General features: G+C 40.1%; 1 protein-coding gene across 1 annotated transcript; it reads left to right on the top strand.

The window, feature by feature from the left end:
• Nucleotides 1–2770: 2770 nt before the first annotated feature.
• On the top strand, nt 2771–11822 carry LOC129258951 (NFX1-type zinc finger-containing protein 1-like). Its single transcript, XM_064098465.1, has 3 exons — nt 2771–7068; nt 7384–7483; nt 8517–11822. The coding sequence occupies exons 1-3, from the start codon at nt 2936–2938 to the stop codon at nt 9969–9971; spliced, it is 5688 nt and encodes a 1895-aa protein (XP_063954535.1). The 5' UTR covers nt 2771–2935; the 3' UTR covers nt 9972–11822.
• The last annotated feature ends 837 nt before the right edge of the window (nt 11823–12659 follow it).

The following is a 12659-nucleotide window of genomic DNA, read 5'->3' as shown; positions in this document are numbered from 1 at the left end:
TTCACAAATAATAAGGGGAAACTAAAGAGAGAGGTGGAAAAAACCCACCCTTGTCATGTACAGACTGTTGAATGTTATACATATACTATATGTCCCAGTTTTCAGCTAAATGATGGGAACATTATTTTGAGACTCGCATTTTACGAAATTGGTTAAAAGGGAAATTTAGTGTCATAAATAAAATCCTCATCATAATCAAGAAGAGCCGTATCATTTATGTTTTCAGGCTGTTCTAGACAATATTTTGACAAAAAGATATATTGAACTTATTATGTTAATTAGCGCATTATGCTAATTATGATAATTACAACGATTACATCAATTAGATTTTTTTAAAGAAAACTAGTGTCATTTACCGCTTAATTTTAACATTGATGCTGGAGAGAAGGGGGGATTTTCTGACGGTAATTGTCCGGGGGGTAATTGTCCGGGGGTAATTGTCCGGGGGGTAATTGTTCGGGGGGTAATTGTCTGGGGGGTAATTGTCCGGGGGGTAATTGTCCGGGGGGTAATTGTCCGGGGGGTAATTGTCCGGGGGGTAATTGTCCTCGGGGGGTAGTTGTCCTCGGGGGGTAATTGTCCGGGGGGTTATTGTCCGGGGGGTAATTGTCCTCGGGGGGTAATTGTCCGGGGGGTAGTTGTCCGGGGGGTGATTGTCCAGGGGGTAGTTGTCCTGATAAATGAATTCATTGTCATAGAAAACCCTGCAAGGGCCGTATTATGCATGTTTTTTTGGGGGGGGGATCTCTGGATAGATATTCACAGATTTCACTGCTAATTAGGCTAATTACGATGATTGTCATTATTCAAAAATAAAAAATAGTGTCATGAATGGATTCCTCGTCACAGGAACCCTTAGAACATTGTATCAATAATTATTGTTTTTAGTCTTATGAGGTTAAGAGCATATTAGCCGACATATAGTGTGCACATGCTAATTAGCGGATTAGGCTAATTACAAAAAAGCTTAATTTACTTCAATACGCATCTGGAACACCAATCAACAACAACAAAAACTTGTACTTCAACAACTTTTCCAGGTCTTGTACATGGCCTATGACTATATGTCTATTTGTCTAAATTATGATATCTTTGAAAAATTTGAATAATCTGTTCATCAATTCAATATTACCCCTACAAATAAGATATTTTGCATTTAGATGTATCGTGTTCATATAAAATTACTTTTTGTTTTAACTCCAAAACATGTTAAAAGATGGTACTGTCATAGTAAAGGACTTTGAAGTTAATCAACCAATTGCCTACTTCATTCCTTAATAATTTAGAAAACGGGTGCACACGGTGTTGGCATTCAATTTTACATGAAGTTAAGAATGTAAAATTACATAGGCAAGCGATAGGCATTATGTCTGTCACTATCGATACAAGAACACTTCTTAATATTTCCGCTACTGAACCAGACTTTAACAGAGAATCGTTCATATATCCAGCATTTCATTTGAAACAAAATCACAAAGGTTAAGTTTTGAAATGTCATTACCTTAAAAGTATATATACCTATTCATGAAACTATTCTGTAGGCCTATTCCTGATCATTTTGCGTGAATTTCTGGTCACATGATCAAGGTTAAATGTTATTTAGAGTCAATAAACTTGGTATTTTATTATCGTATGAATGGTGTTTTTGTGAATAATTATTCATCTTGGTTTTTCCAAGTCATAGCACTGCTGCTATTATTGAATCGCGTAATGCAGGCAAGAATATCACTGTCGCTCCATTTGTTTTAAACGTATACATACATTTGATCAGAATCCTACATAAAACCTGTGAATTTTTAAAATATAGCAGTTTGGGGACCTTATTTATTTAAGTTTTGATCATAGGCATACATTTCATTTTACGGTTTTGTAGATTTTGCCATGGGCAATGCGCGTTACGGGGGGCTGAAACATCCACCCAGTCTTCTTAGGGGTTGATTTCAATCAGGGTATACCGAGCTGTTTCATTTTTATTAAAAAAAAATTATTTTGCTTTTCCTCAATTTTAGTGTTTGTGTTATAAACAAGTGATATGACAAAAAAATGTTTATACACTTATATTTTTATAGGGGTTCAATCTTTTTTTATTACAGGTAAATGGATTTGATGATATTGGAATGTGTACTCTCTGAAAAATAAGTGGATGTGGAATTCTCAATTTGTTGCTAATATACAAGAGTTCCTTTAGACAAAATATGATTAATCACGTAATGTCTAACGATGGGTAAAAACATCAAATTCGGAGATGACATTAATTGGACGGAAATGGCACCCTATTAATGCCATTTTGGGAATAGTAGTCATAAAAAATCAAGTTATATGCAGCTTGTGAGGTTTTCATTTTCAATAATTGCATTTCGATAATGAATTCTGATTTGTAAAATGATTACTAATGACAAAGATATGAGGGCTTGATATATTTAAAAAACATAACATAATTTTGGGGCCTTTAAATGCCATACAAGTTCTCTTGCAGGTTGCTCTAAAAGTGTCCAACAGCTTGCCATCATAGACTTGAGAGTACAGTTCACATATTGTTTTTAATAGTGGGCAGAAGGCAATTTGAAAGTATACCCTAATTGTAAAACAACGCTTAGATGTAAAAAAATATATATCCCATTCTTTTAGGGTTGAATACAATCTAAACACTGCCGAATATTTGGAATACATATTTTGTTATTTCTGTATAAAATGTTTATGTGTGTAATAGACATAATAGAAGATTTGTTCTAATTCACGGTTTTCGTATTTTGATTTTTTTCCCTCTACAGTTTCCATTGGAGTTTACTGAATAATGCACAAGAAAACAATCTTTGAAAGGTTCAAACGATCCTCTTTTCACCGTCGAGACAACAGTAAAAGGACACACATCTAAAGTCCATCTATTGACTAGCGTTTTACCCATGAGCCCAGTCCAACGGATACTCATCCCATTATGACAGCTAGATACCCTTCCCCATGTACTATACAGGATGACAATGGAAGCGTCGTCAGTGATACCGAGTCGGTGTCCTCTATTTCTAGCAGTACCACAGGAAAACAAAAAAGGCCTAGGAACAGAAACAAAGGGGAAAATGTGCAGCTCTTCGGCCCTAAACTTACAGTACAGGAACTAAATCAACTGAAACGAGATGAAAGGAACTTGGCGATTGCAATGAGAGCTCGGAAACCACTCTTGGAAACACTGCTTCTTGACGATGACATAGGGGGTGAGATTATGGCAGGTCTTCTTGATGTTCTTATCTCAGTATCGAAGATAGGAGGTGATGATGCAAAGGAGGTGTATCGATTCTTAGCAAGCAACCAATTCATCAAGGTTCACCTGCTTTTGCTCGTCTTGAAGTACAGGATGAAGCCTGAGCTGTGTTCTAATGGGAATATTCTCCTGAAAGCCATAAATGTGTTGGTGGCATTCAAGAAGCTTCGATGCGGAAGTAACGAGAGCTTAAAGATGGTTGCAGCAGTGATCCACGATACAATTAAGTATGGACTGGATATTCCCCAAAGGAAAGGATATGAACAAGGGCTCAATGATGTCAGGATGATACTTGATAAAGGAAAAGATGGTCAAGAAGAATCAACGGTAGACATGCGTTCCATTCCCATATTTCCTACTGCAGGAGAGGTAGCTGACACAGATGATTCAAGACTTCATGATGCACTAGCTGATCAGGGCCATTCCGTTAAAACATATTTGGAATGCCACTTTCGACTTCTGAGGGAAGACATTGTGCAACCCCTTCGTGCAGTGATCTCCAAGTATCACCAAGTAAAGAGAGAAATCGGGCTAGATGCGACGAAGAGGAAATGCCATATCATCGATGATGTCAAGTTGTATGAAATCATCACGACGCATACGTCTAAAGGTGTGACCTTTCGCGTTCAGTTTAACACCTCTTCTCTCAATAATGTGTCCTGGGAAACCACAAGGATCCTTTCCTTCGGGAATATGGTTTGTCTGACCAACAACCATTTTCATGACATGGTTTTTGCCACAGTGGCCAAGCGTGACCCACAATGGTTGAAGAAGGGATTCGTAGATCTTCGACTCCTTAGGTTAGAAGATACTAAATTGCTAATGTCGGGTGTTCAGTTCTTCATGTTCGATTCTCGAAAATATGTCGAAGAATCATACGAGGTACTAGATGCAATGCAGAAAATCAATAGCGCTTCCCTTCCTTTGGTACCACATGTTGTCTACAAAGTGGCTGAAAATGAGCTTTCTTGTCACCTAAAGAAAGATCCTGAAACACAATACGATGTTGGTTCCTTGATAAAAGATGAATACACTACAACGCGATCAAAGCCTAGAACATGGAGAGCATCTCTGCAACAAATTGAGAACTGGCCTCCAATTGATCAGCTATGTGTCGATGAGTATCAATTATCCGCTATCCAGGCCGCTCTAAAGAATCAGTTGACCGTCATCACTGGCGCGCCAGGCACAGGCAAAACACATGTAGGTCTCAAGCTTACACAGCTTTTTGTTCTAAACAAGGATCGGTGGGGTAATACCAGAGAAAGAAATGGTAGTGGACCACTTCTTTTCATGTGTGCCAGTAAAGCTACCCTTGATGAATATCTGACTGGGGTGTCATTCTTTCAACGCACTGGAATAGTCCGATGGGCCGGTCAGCATACAAGAAAAGCACTTCAAGAATATCAACTTGAACATCTTCGTGAAAAACAGTCTGTTTCAACAGCTTATGAAGATCAGTTATCAACTGAAAAACTGGAAGCATGCAAGACCAGACTTGGGGATGTACAAGCCAATCTTCAAAATCTTCAAACGAAGATATTCGCGGAAGAGATCCTTAAAGTCGTCATTGATGGAAAACACTTCCGGAAGCTTAAATCCATGAAAAAGGAGAAATCACATGGAGTTGTTTTTGAGTGGCTTTTGTCAGACAAAGCCCAAACCGATGATCTTCAAAAGCTTGAGGAAAATATTCCATTCAATTTGACACGGTTTGTATGTCCCGATGGAGATGAAGGTGGATGGTTTGAGCAGAATCTTCCATTCGGGTTAGATCCATTAGACCAACGCATATCAGAACAAGCAAGGAACTTTGTAAGTAAGCAACTTGGCTCCAAGGACATGATGACAGATTCCGAATCCAAGAAGATAGAAGATGTGTGGAAACTGCCCCTACAGGACCGATGGAGGATGTACCGATTATGGGCTTCCAAACTAGAAGCCAGAGGCCGCCAGAGAGCTGCAACTATCTTCAAGGAAATGGAAGATATCTGCCTTAATTGTCAGAAGATGCATGATGCCGTAGATGAAACTATTCTGAGTGCTTCATCTGTCATAGGCATGACTACTTCATCGGCAGCCAAGAACCAAAGGGTTTTACAACGTATCAGCCCTCGAGTCATTATCATTGAAGAAGGAGCTGATGTTCTTCAGTCAATCACAACTGTTGTCATCTCATCTGGCTGCCAACAGCTTATCCTCATTGGAGAAAGTGTCCCAAAGGTAGACCAATTTCAGGCAGTCAGGAAGGTAGCAGAAATTCATGGCATCCACGCTTCTCTCCTGCAACAGTTAGTCGACGCTAATTACTCCGTGTATGAACTAAAAAAGCAGCATCGAATGAGTCCAATTACATCCAAGCTCAGCCGTCAGCTATTCAAGTATGAATATGACCATGATCAGTCTGTCATTGAGAAGCCATCAGTTAACGGAATTCAACAGAATGTGTTTCTCATAGATCACAACGCACGTACGTCTGTGGCAAACTACGAAGCTTCATTTTTAATGGAACTTTTCAGTTATCTGATCGGTAAGGGCTTCGTACGGAAACAGATCTCGATCCTCATCTCATTTTCTTCACAGCAAGATCTCTTCAGCAAAGACGTCAGAGACCGAATTCTTACTGTTGATAACTTCAGAGGCGGGAATGACATCGTCTTGTTCATGAGTAACGCAAGCGAAAGGGCGAGCAGGCCTGGATGTCTGCTTTTGGATCAACGTATTGCCAAGGTGTTAAGCAGCGCGAGAAGAGGCCTGTACATCATTGGGAATTTCTCGTTCCTGTCAAGCCAGTCTCCTATGTGGGGTAGGATTGTAAAAGAAGCACGACGACTTGAATGGGTTGATCGCTCTCTTAAGTTAACATGCCCTAATCACCCGGATAATCCGATCAGCGTTTCTTCGGTAGATGGATTTCTGCAGCTAAAAGAGAAGAGTGGTTGTGGACTACCATGTCAAGCTCGTCTGGATTGTGGGCACGGATGTAAGGAACTCTGTCATGACCATGACATTGCACGAGGAAGAGCCATCTGTAGACAGCCTTGCAACAAGACCATCTGTGAAAATGATCACAAATGCACCAGGACCTGCTCAGAACCTTGTGACACCAAGTGCAAGGAGATGATGGACAAAAAGCTACCTTGCGGCCACTTCCAACGCCTCCCATGTCGTCTCTCCCCAAGCCATGCTACATGCAGAGATAAGTGTGAACGGTTGCTCAGCTGCGGTCACAAGTGCACTGGAATTTGTGGAAACCCATGCAAACAGGATTCTTGTGTTGAGAAAACGACGAAATCCAACTGGCCTTGCAAGCACGTTGTAGAGGTGCGTTGTTGTGATGGTCCAGAATCCTGTCCTGAGCCTTGTAACTCTATCCTTGCATGTGGACACCAATGCTCTGGAACTTGTGGAAGATGTCGACGAGGAAGACTACATCTGGTATGTCAGCAGCCATGTGGTCGGACGCTTGTCTGTGGTCATTCTTGTGAAAGTAATTGCGCAGCCCAGTGCCCTCCCTGCACTAAAAAGTGTCAAAATAGATGTCAGCACAGCGAATGTCGGAAGTTCTGCGGAGAAGCTTGCATACCTTGTAAGGAGCCTTGTCTGTGGCGATGTCCTCATGTGTCTTGTGGGAGGTTATGTGGAGAACATTGCGACAGAAAGCCATGTGATGAACCCTGCAACAAGAATCTTCCTTGCGGACACCCCTGCATTGGAATGTGCGGAGAAAGATGCCCAACCAAGTGCCGTGTGTGCGACAGACAAGAAGTTACAGAGATTCTCTTCGGTAGCGAGGATGAAGAAGATGCAAGGTGAATAAGGGTTATATTCTAAATGTGAAACATGGTAGGGTAAGCCAAAAAAAAAGTTGCAGTTGTGTCTGGCAAATTCTTTCTGATACGCTGCCGCCATAAACGTATATGTACCTCATAGACATAGTAATGTATTTCACAGTTAACTTATGCAGCACTTATTTCCAAAGATAATGACTTTTTTTTCCAAAGATAATGACTTGAGAAATGTAAAAGTATTCAAATTTTAATTCAACCATTATACCAGTTGATATTTTGTGAAGTCACTGGTTTGGATAATATGCTTATATATGTTTGGATAATTTGCTGTTGCAGGTTTGTCCAGTTAGAGGACTGTGGCCACGTAATCGAGGTGGAGGCTTTGGATCACTATATGAGCATAACCCAAGAGAGCAGCGATGACGTCACTATCCAGGTTTATATTTATTTCTTTGGTACTGCATGTAGAGGGATAGGGGCTTGACCCAATTCTCCATCTTTTCTACAAAATGAAAATAAACGAGAATGAAAAATCACATATGATTTAATACCCCAAAAGAATTATTGTTACATGCTCGCTTGCAAGTTTTTAGAAAATAGTGCACTTCATCTAAAATCCGCAATATTTCCCCATTGCGCTATGTATCAAAATGGTACATTTACCTTCGTCAGGATTAAGTGTTATTTCCAAAGAGAACTCGGCTGTTGTTCTTGTGATTTGAAGAAAGATCAAGATCTGATCAGCTTTGAATGATATTGATGCGAGAAACTTGTGAAAATGGTTCTCGTTTATTTTATCTAAAACTTAGGAAGCCGAATGTGTAAATCTTGTGAAAATTTCTTCGTCCATAGTGCTTTCAGTACAAAACAGCCTTGGTTGTTTTCATTTTAATTCTTTTCTCTCTACTAAAAATATTTCTTTATTTCAATTCATTTTTGTAAATTATATTATGTCTTGTATTTTGATGTCGGATTGTTTTGCATATAACTGCCAAAATGGCCAGGGATAAAATACAGGGCCCTGGGAACAATTTTAAATAGGGGATGCGGTATTTTTTTCAGGGGTTTTGTTCGGGTGTCAGAAAAAAATGACGAGCATAATAAGAGGGCTATTGCTCCCTCATCTCTGTCAATATTTTGGGAGCATTTGTTTGTCAATCTGATTACGAGGGGGTGCTGCCCATGGTAAATAACATACTCACCACCCCTGAAAAATCTTGTAGGGTGCTTCTGTTCCACCCCCCCCCCTCCGCTTCCCAGGGCCATTGTTAAATAACTTTAATCTGTTTCAAATCGATTTGAGACGCTTTTCTATTGACAAAGTCTTATTGTTATTTAATCATTATTAGTATTTTTTTTTGAAAAAAATGTGGACCTTCTGGTTGATAGGCCTTGGGGTATATTTGTTTTTCGTTAAATAAGAGGCTTATGTTAAATTCTTAATTTCGCTTTAATGGTTTTGATTTCAGCTGAAAGGATGTCCCAAGTGCAAAACGTCAATTCGGAGGAATCTTCGCTACGGGAATACCATCAAGCAAACTCTAGGAGATGTGGAGAATGTGAAGACGAAAATGAGAGGAAGTGAGGTGGAGATCGAGAGCAAGACGAAGGAGCTCAGGGATAAATTGTCTCAACTTCGAAGCCATGTGGCTTGTAGACATAGATTTATTGATTTTATTTATGTTCAGAAACTTATCGGTGATCTGAATCAGAGGAAACATCTCGAGAAGATACTTGCTCGCCTGAACAGATGTGCCTTCTTGCGGGCAATTGTAGATGTCCATAACAAGGTATCCACTGGTAATAGTTTCACGTTTCAGTTGAAAACTCGAAAGCATGGGATAGAAGTGCGACTGCGAGAGCTGAAGAACGAAGTCACTGGGGGCGAGCTGGACAAGTTCACGGATCAGCAGATGAACGATATACAGAGGGAGGTCTCTCGGGTGAGTGTCCAGGTAGAGGCCATGGCGGTTCTCACTCGCAACATGACAAGGTTGAGTCAAAATATGAACAGTTGCCATCTGAAAGCTTTGGACAAAATCGTCGACAAGGCTTCCCCTTTTACCGTCAAGGATGAAGCTCAGGCTACTCAGCATCTCCGTCAGTTTAAGAGGGAGATGGGGCAAGTAGCGCTCGGCATCACTGATAGAGAACGCGTTCAGATCATCAAAGCCATCGGTCTTAGTCAAGGACATTGGTACAAATGCCCCAAGGGTCATGTCTATGCCATTGGGGAATGTGGGGGCGCTATGGAAGAGACCAAGTGTCCAGAATGTGGATCGCATATTGGTGGAGGGAGTCATCGTTTGACCTCCGGTAACCGAGTAGCTACCGAGATGGATGGAGCTACCAGAGCGGCATGGCCGACTGGTGCCTTCGGCTATGAGGACTATGAGGAGGAAGAAGAAGAATACGAACCGGAGGAACTTGAGTTCGATCAGGAAGATATTGAAGAACAGTTTGAAATTGAAAGGCAAATCAGGGAAGACCAGGCCAGAGAGGAAAGGAGAATGGCAGAAAATGTGAGGCAAGAAAGAGAAAGACTCGCCGCGGGGATCCGGGCAAGACTGGAAAGAGACAGACTTGCCGCGGAGAACAGGGCAAGACAGGAAAGAGAAAGATTTGCCGCGGAGAACTGGGCAAGACAATTAGAAAGAGACAGACTTGCCGCGGAGAACAGGACAAGACAGGAAAGAGAGAGACTTGCCGCAGAGAACAGGACAAGACAGGAAAGAGAGAGACTTGCCGCAGAGAACAGGACAAGACAGGAAAGAGAGAGACTTGCCGCAGAGAACAGGACAAGACAGGAAAGAGAGAGACTTGCCGCTGAGGACTTGACAAGACAATTCAGAAGACTCGCCGCCGAAAGAGAGGCGCAAATGCACGCACGAAACAAAAGTGATGAAAAATGTATCATTTCTTAAAAGCTCTTTGAAGGGATATAGATATCAGTCGAAAGTTAAAAAAAAATGTGAGTTATCTGAATATGGGCCTCAAATCGGAAGGTCAACGTCGAGTCGACTCAATTGTCCATTCGAAATATTTCTTTCACGCTTGTAAAATTTTCTTTCATTTCAGCGGCCAACCCTCCCCCTCTAAAATTACAGATGAAAAATCTACAGTTGAAACTTCAGAAAGAGAAATTATTTTCTTGTTGACATGTGGTCATCTATACTATCAGTAAAACGAATTTTGTTCGCAATTTCTCTGAATTAGATGAGAAGGCCTAATTGCTGTCTTTCAAAATATAAAAACAAATGTAAATACATTATTATCTCAGCTGCCACTGACTGTTTACCCTCATTCCAGAGGTCAAAATATGATTATTGACAGTCGTTGATCGGGGGTGGAGGCATGCATTTTTTCTTCCGTTTGTCTCGTCAGATTTTTAAGAGAAAAATATGAAAATGAATTACAATGATAACCCCTCCTCCTTTTTTTTTTTGGGGGGGGGGCTTGGCATTTGGGGCGCAAAGTAGGTCCTTTTTCATCCTTTTGGCAGCAGTAGGTATAATCCATGAAATTAACGAAATTTATTTGATTCGCCCCTCGATCCCTATTATGAAGTTTTGTAATTGTCGCTGACTGATCAATTCAATTTTCTTCTCTCTAGTTAAATTTCACAAAAGGGCCTCAAAAATTAGATATGAATTATTTCAACCAAGTTATTACACGTGGCATATAGCCACCTCCATTTTTTATTCTCTATTTGCTTTAATCAACGAGTGAACTTCTTTCAACTGTTAAGAAATTTAGTTATTGAAATTTCGTTACAGATTTATCCAACGAGAAACACGGAAATAATTTTACGAGGGATTGTTTGTTCACTGAATAGTAAAGAGTACTCATGGCAGTATGGCCAAGAAAAGTGATATAAAGAAAATTATAATTGGGATAGTGTCGAAAATAGGTCTATCTGACGGCCAATTGGATCGGGGTCACCCTAGCCCCTAACCCGTCTCTGTGGTCTAGTGGTTAAGACCTCGGCGTTCAAAGCTGGGGGCCCGGGTTCGATTCCCGGCAGATACATTTTTTCGGCATCAACAATTTTTCCAAAAGGGCAGATAGCTCTGGGGAACCTTAATTTAAGCTACGCCTACCTTTGTTCTCTTTATCCACTTCTTTCACAATATATATATATATATAATACAAAATGCATAATTATGTTCATATTCAGACTACCAAACTGCTCTTTATTGATAAGATCTTGATATTATTTGTGCGATAAAATGGCATTTTATGCATTAGACATGCAATATAATTGTGCTTTTTATGTACGTCATTGTAAACCTCTTTTTTTACTGTATCAAATACTTGAAGTATCTGGGCCAGTATCATACATCAATGGCTGGGATTATGTGATTGCTGTTTATCATATATTTTAAGTAAGGTCCCACTGTCCCACATGCATTGTGAATGGGAATCGGTTATTATCAACCAAATTGTTGGTTTCTCCTTTTTTTAACCAGCACAGATATTTCGATATTTTGAAGAACAGGGAAGCGTTTCATCAACATTTTTGTCTGACACATTGTCAGATCTGACAACTTTCCTTGAATTTGATTGGCTTAGAAGCACTGGTTACTATGGTAACTGTGGAATAAAAACTTGTCGGATAAAACACCCGAAGTCCTTGTACGAAACGCTCCCCAGCTAGGTGACTCCGCCTGAGTTAGTCAATTTGATATAATGCCGATTAGTCGGAATGAACAAGGGTTCCGACCATGGCCCTGGTAACGATTTTTTTTTTCACTGAGAGTGCTGATGTAAATTTGAAAAGTAAAAAAAAAAAAAAATGTTTTTTTTATTACAAAGTGAAGGTCAAATTAAACCTGAGAAATTTGAAGAAAAAAAATGTTTCACGAAATAATGGAGGGCGAATTGGTCCCGAGCAATTTGAAATGCAAAAAAAAAAGTTTCACTAATTTTTTTTTTACATGTTTTCCAAAATACCTGGGGTTGCTACCTTTGGAGAATAATACATGCAGCACCCCCCCACCCAAGGAAATAGGGCCATGGTACCGACCCCCCCCCCCCTCCCATAAACGTTCATGTATGTGTGTAATGAAAAGTTGACAATGCATGCCTTTAATTTGATAACCTACGGGTTGCAATTATGGCTGGGTATGGAATATACTTTTGTGTTGGGAGATTGTTTCGCAAACTTGGAAGTAGGCCTAAACCATTTTTTCAGGGGGTAGCAAAGAATTAATTGTTGTATTAATCTTCACTGCCATATAGAAGATATGCTTCAAGTGATCTTCTGGATATATTTTAGTATTACAGTATTATATAGGCCTACAGTGTTAGAAACAAACAAAAAAATGTTATATGCCTAGGTAGCTTGCATGTAGGTGAGTTCAGTTTATCATGTGCGCTTATTTGTTTTTCTTTTCTTCTTTTTTTTTTGTTCATCATGTGTATTCGTAGTTGTTAATGCCATGGTCACATTTGTTCTACGGCGGCCGTACGGCGAGTCGAAAACAGCCGTTTTAACATTTTTTGTCCAACTACATATAGGTGGTTTGAATCAAAATTGATAAAACGGCTGTTTTCGACTCGCCGTACGGCCGCCGTAGAACAAATGTGACCACGGTATTAGTACCATGTAT

Source organism: Lytechinus pictus, chromosome 4 (assembly GCF_037042905.1).
Source record: "Lytechinus pictus isolate F3 Inbred chromosome 4, Lp3.0, whole genome shotgun sequence".
Classification (NCBI taxonomy): Eukaryota; Metazoa; Echinodermata; class Echinoidea; order Temnopleuroida; family Toxopneustidae; genus Lytechinus; species Lytechinus pictus.
Note: the sequence above shows the minus strand (reverse complement) of the source record. Positions and strands in the feature narration are given on the sequence as shown.

Coding starts and splice junctions, on each gene's coding strand:
- LOC129258951 (XM_064098465.1), top strand. CDS start 2,936: ATGACAGCTAGATACCCTTCCCCATGTACTATACAGGATGACAATGGA. Junction 7,069..7,383: donor GAGGATGAAGAAGATGCAAG/GTGAATAAGGGT, acceptor TTGCTGTTGCAG/GTTTGTCCAGTTAGAGGACT. Junction 7,484..8,516: donor GCGATGACGTCACTATCCAG/GTTTATATTTAT, acceptor TTTTGATTTCAG/CTGAAAGGATGTCCCAAGTG.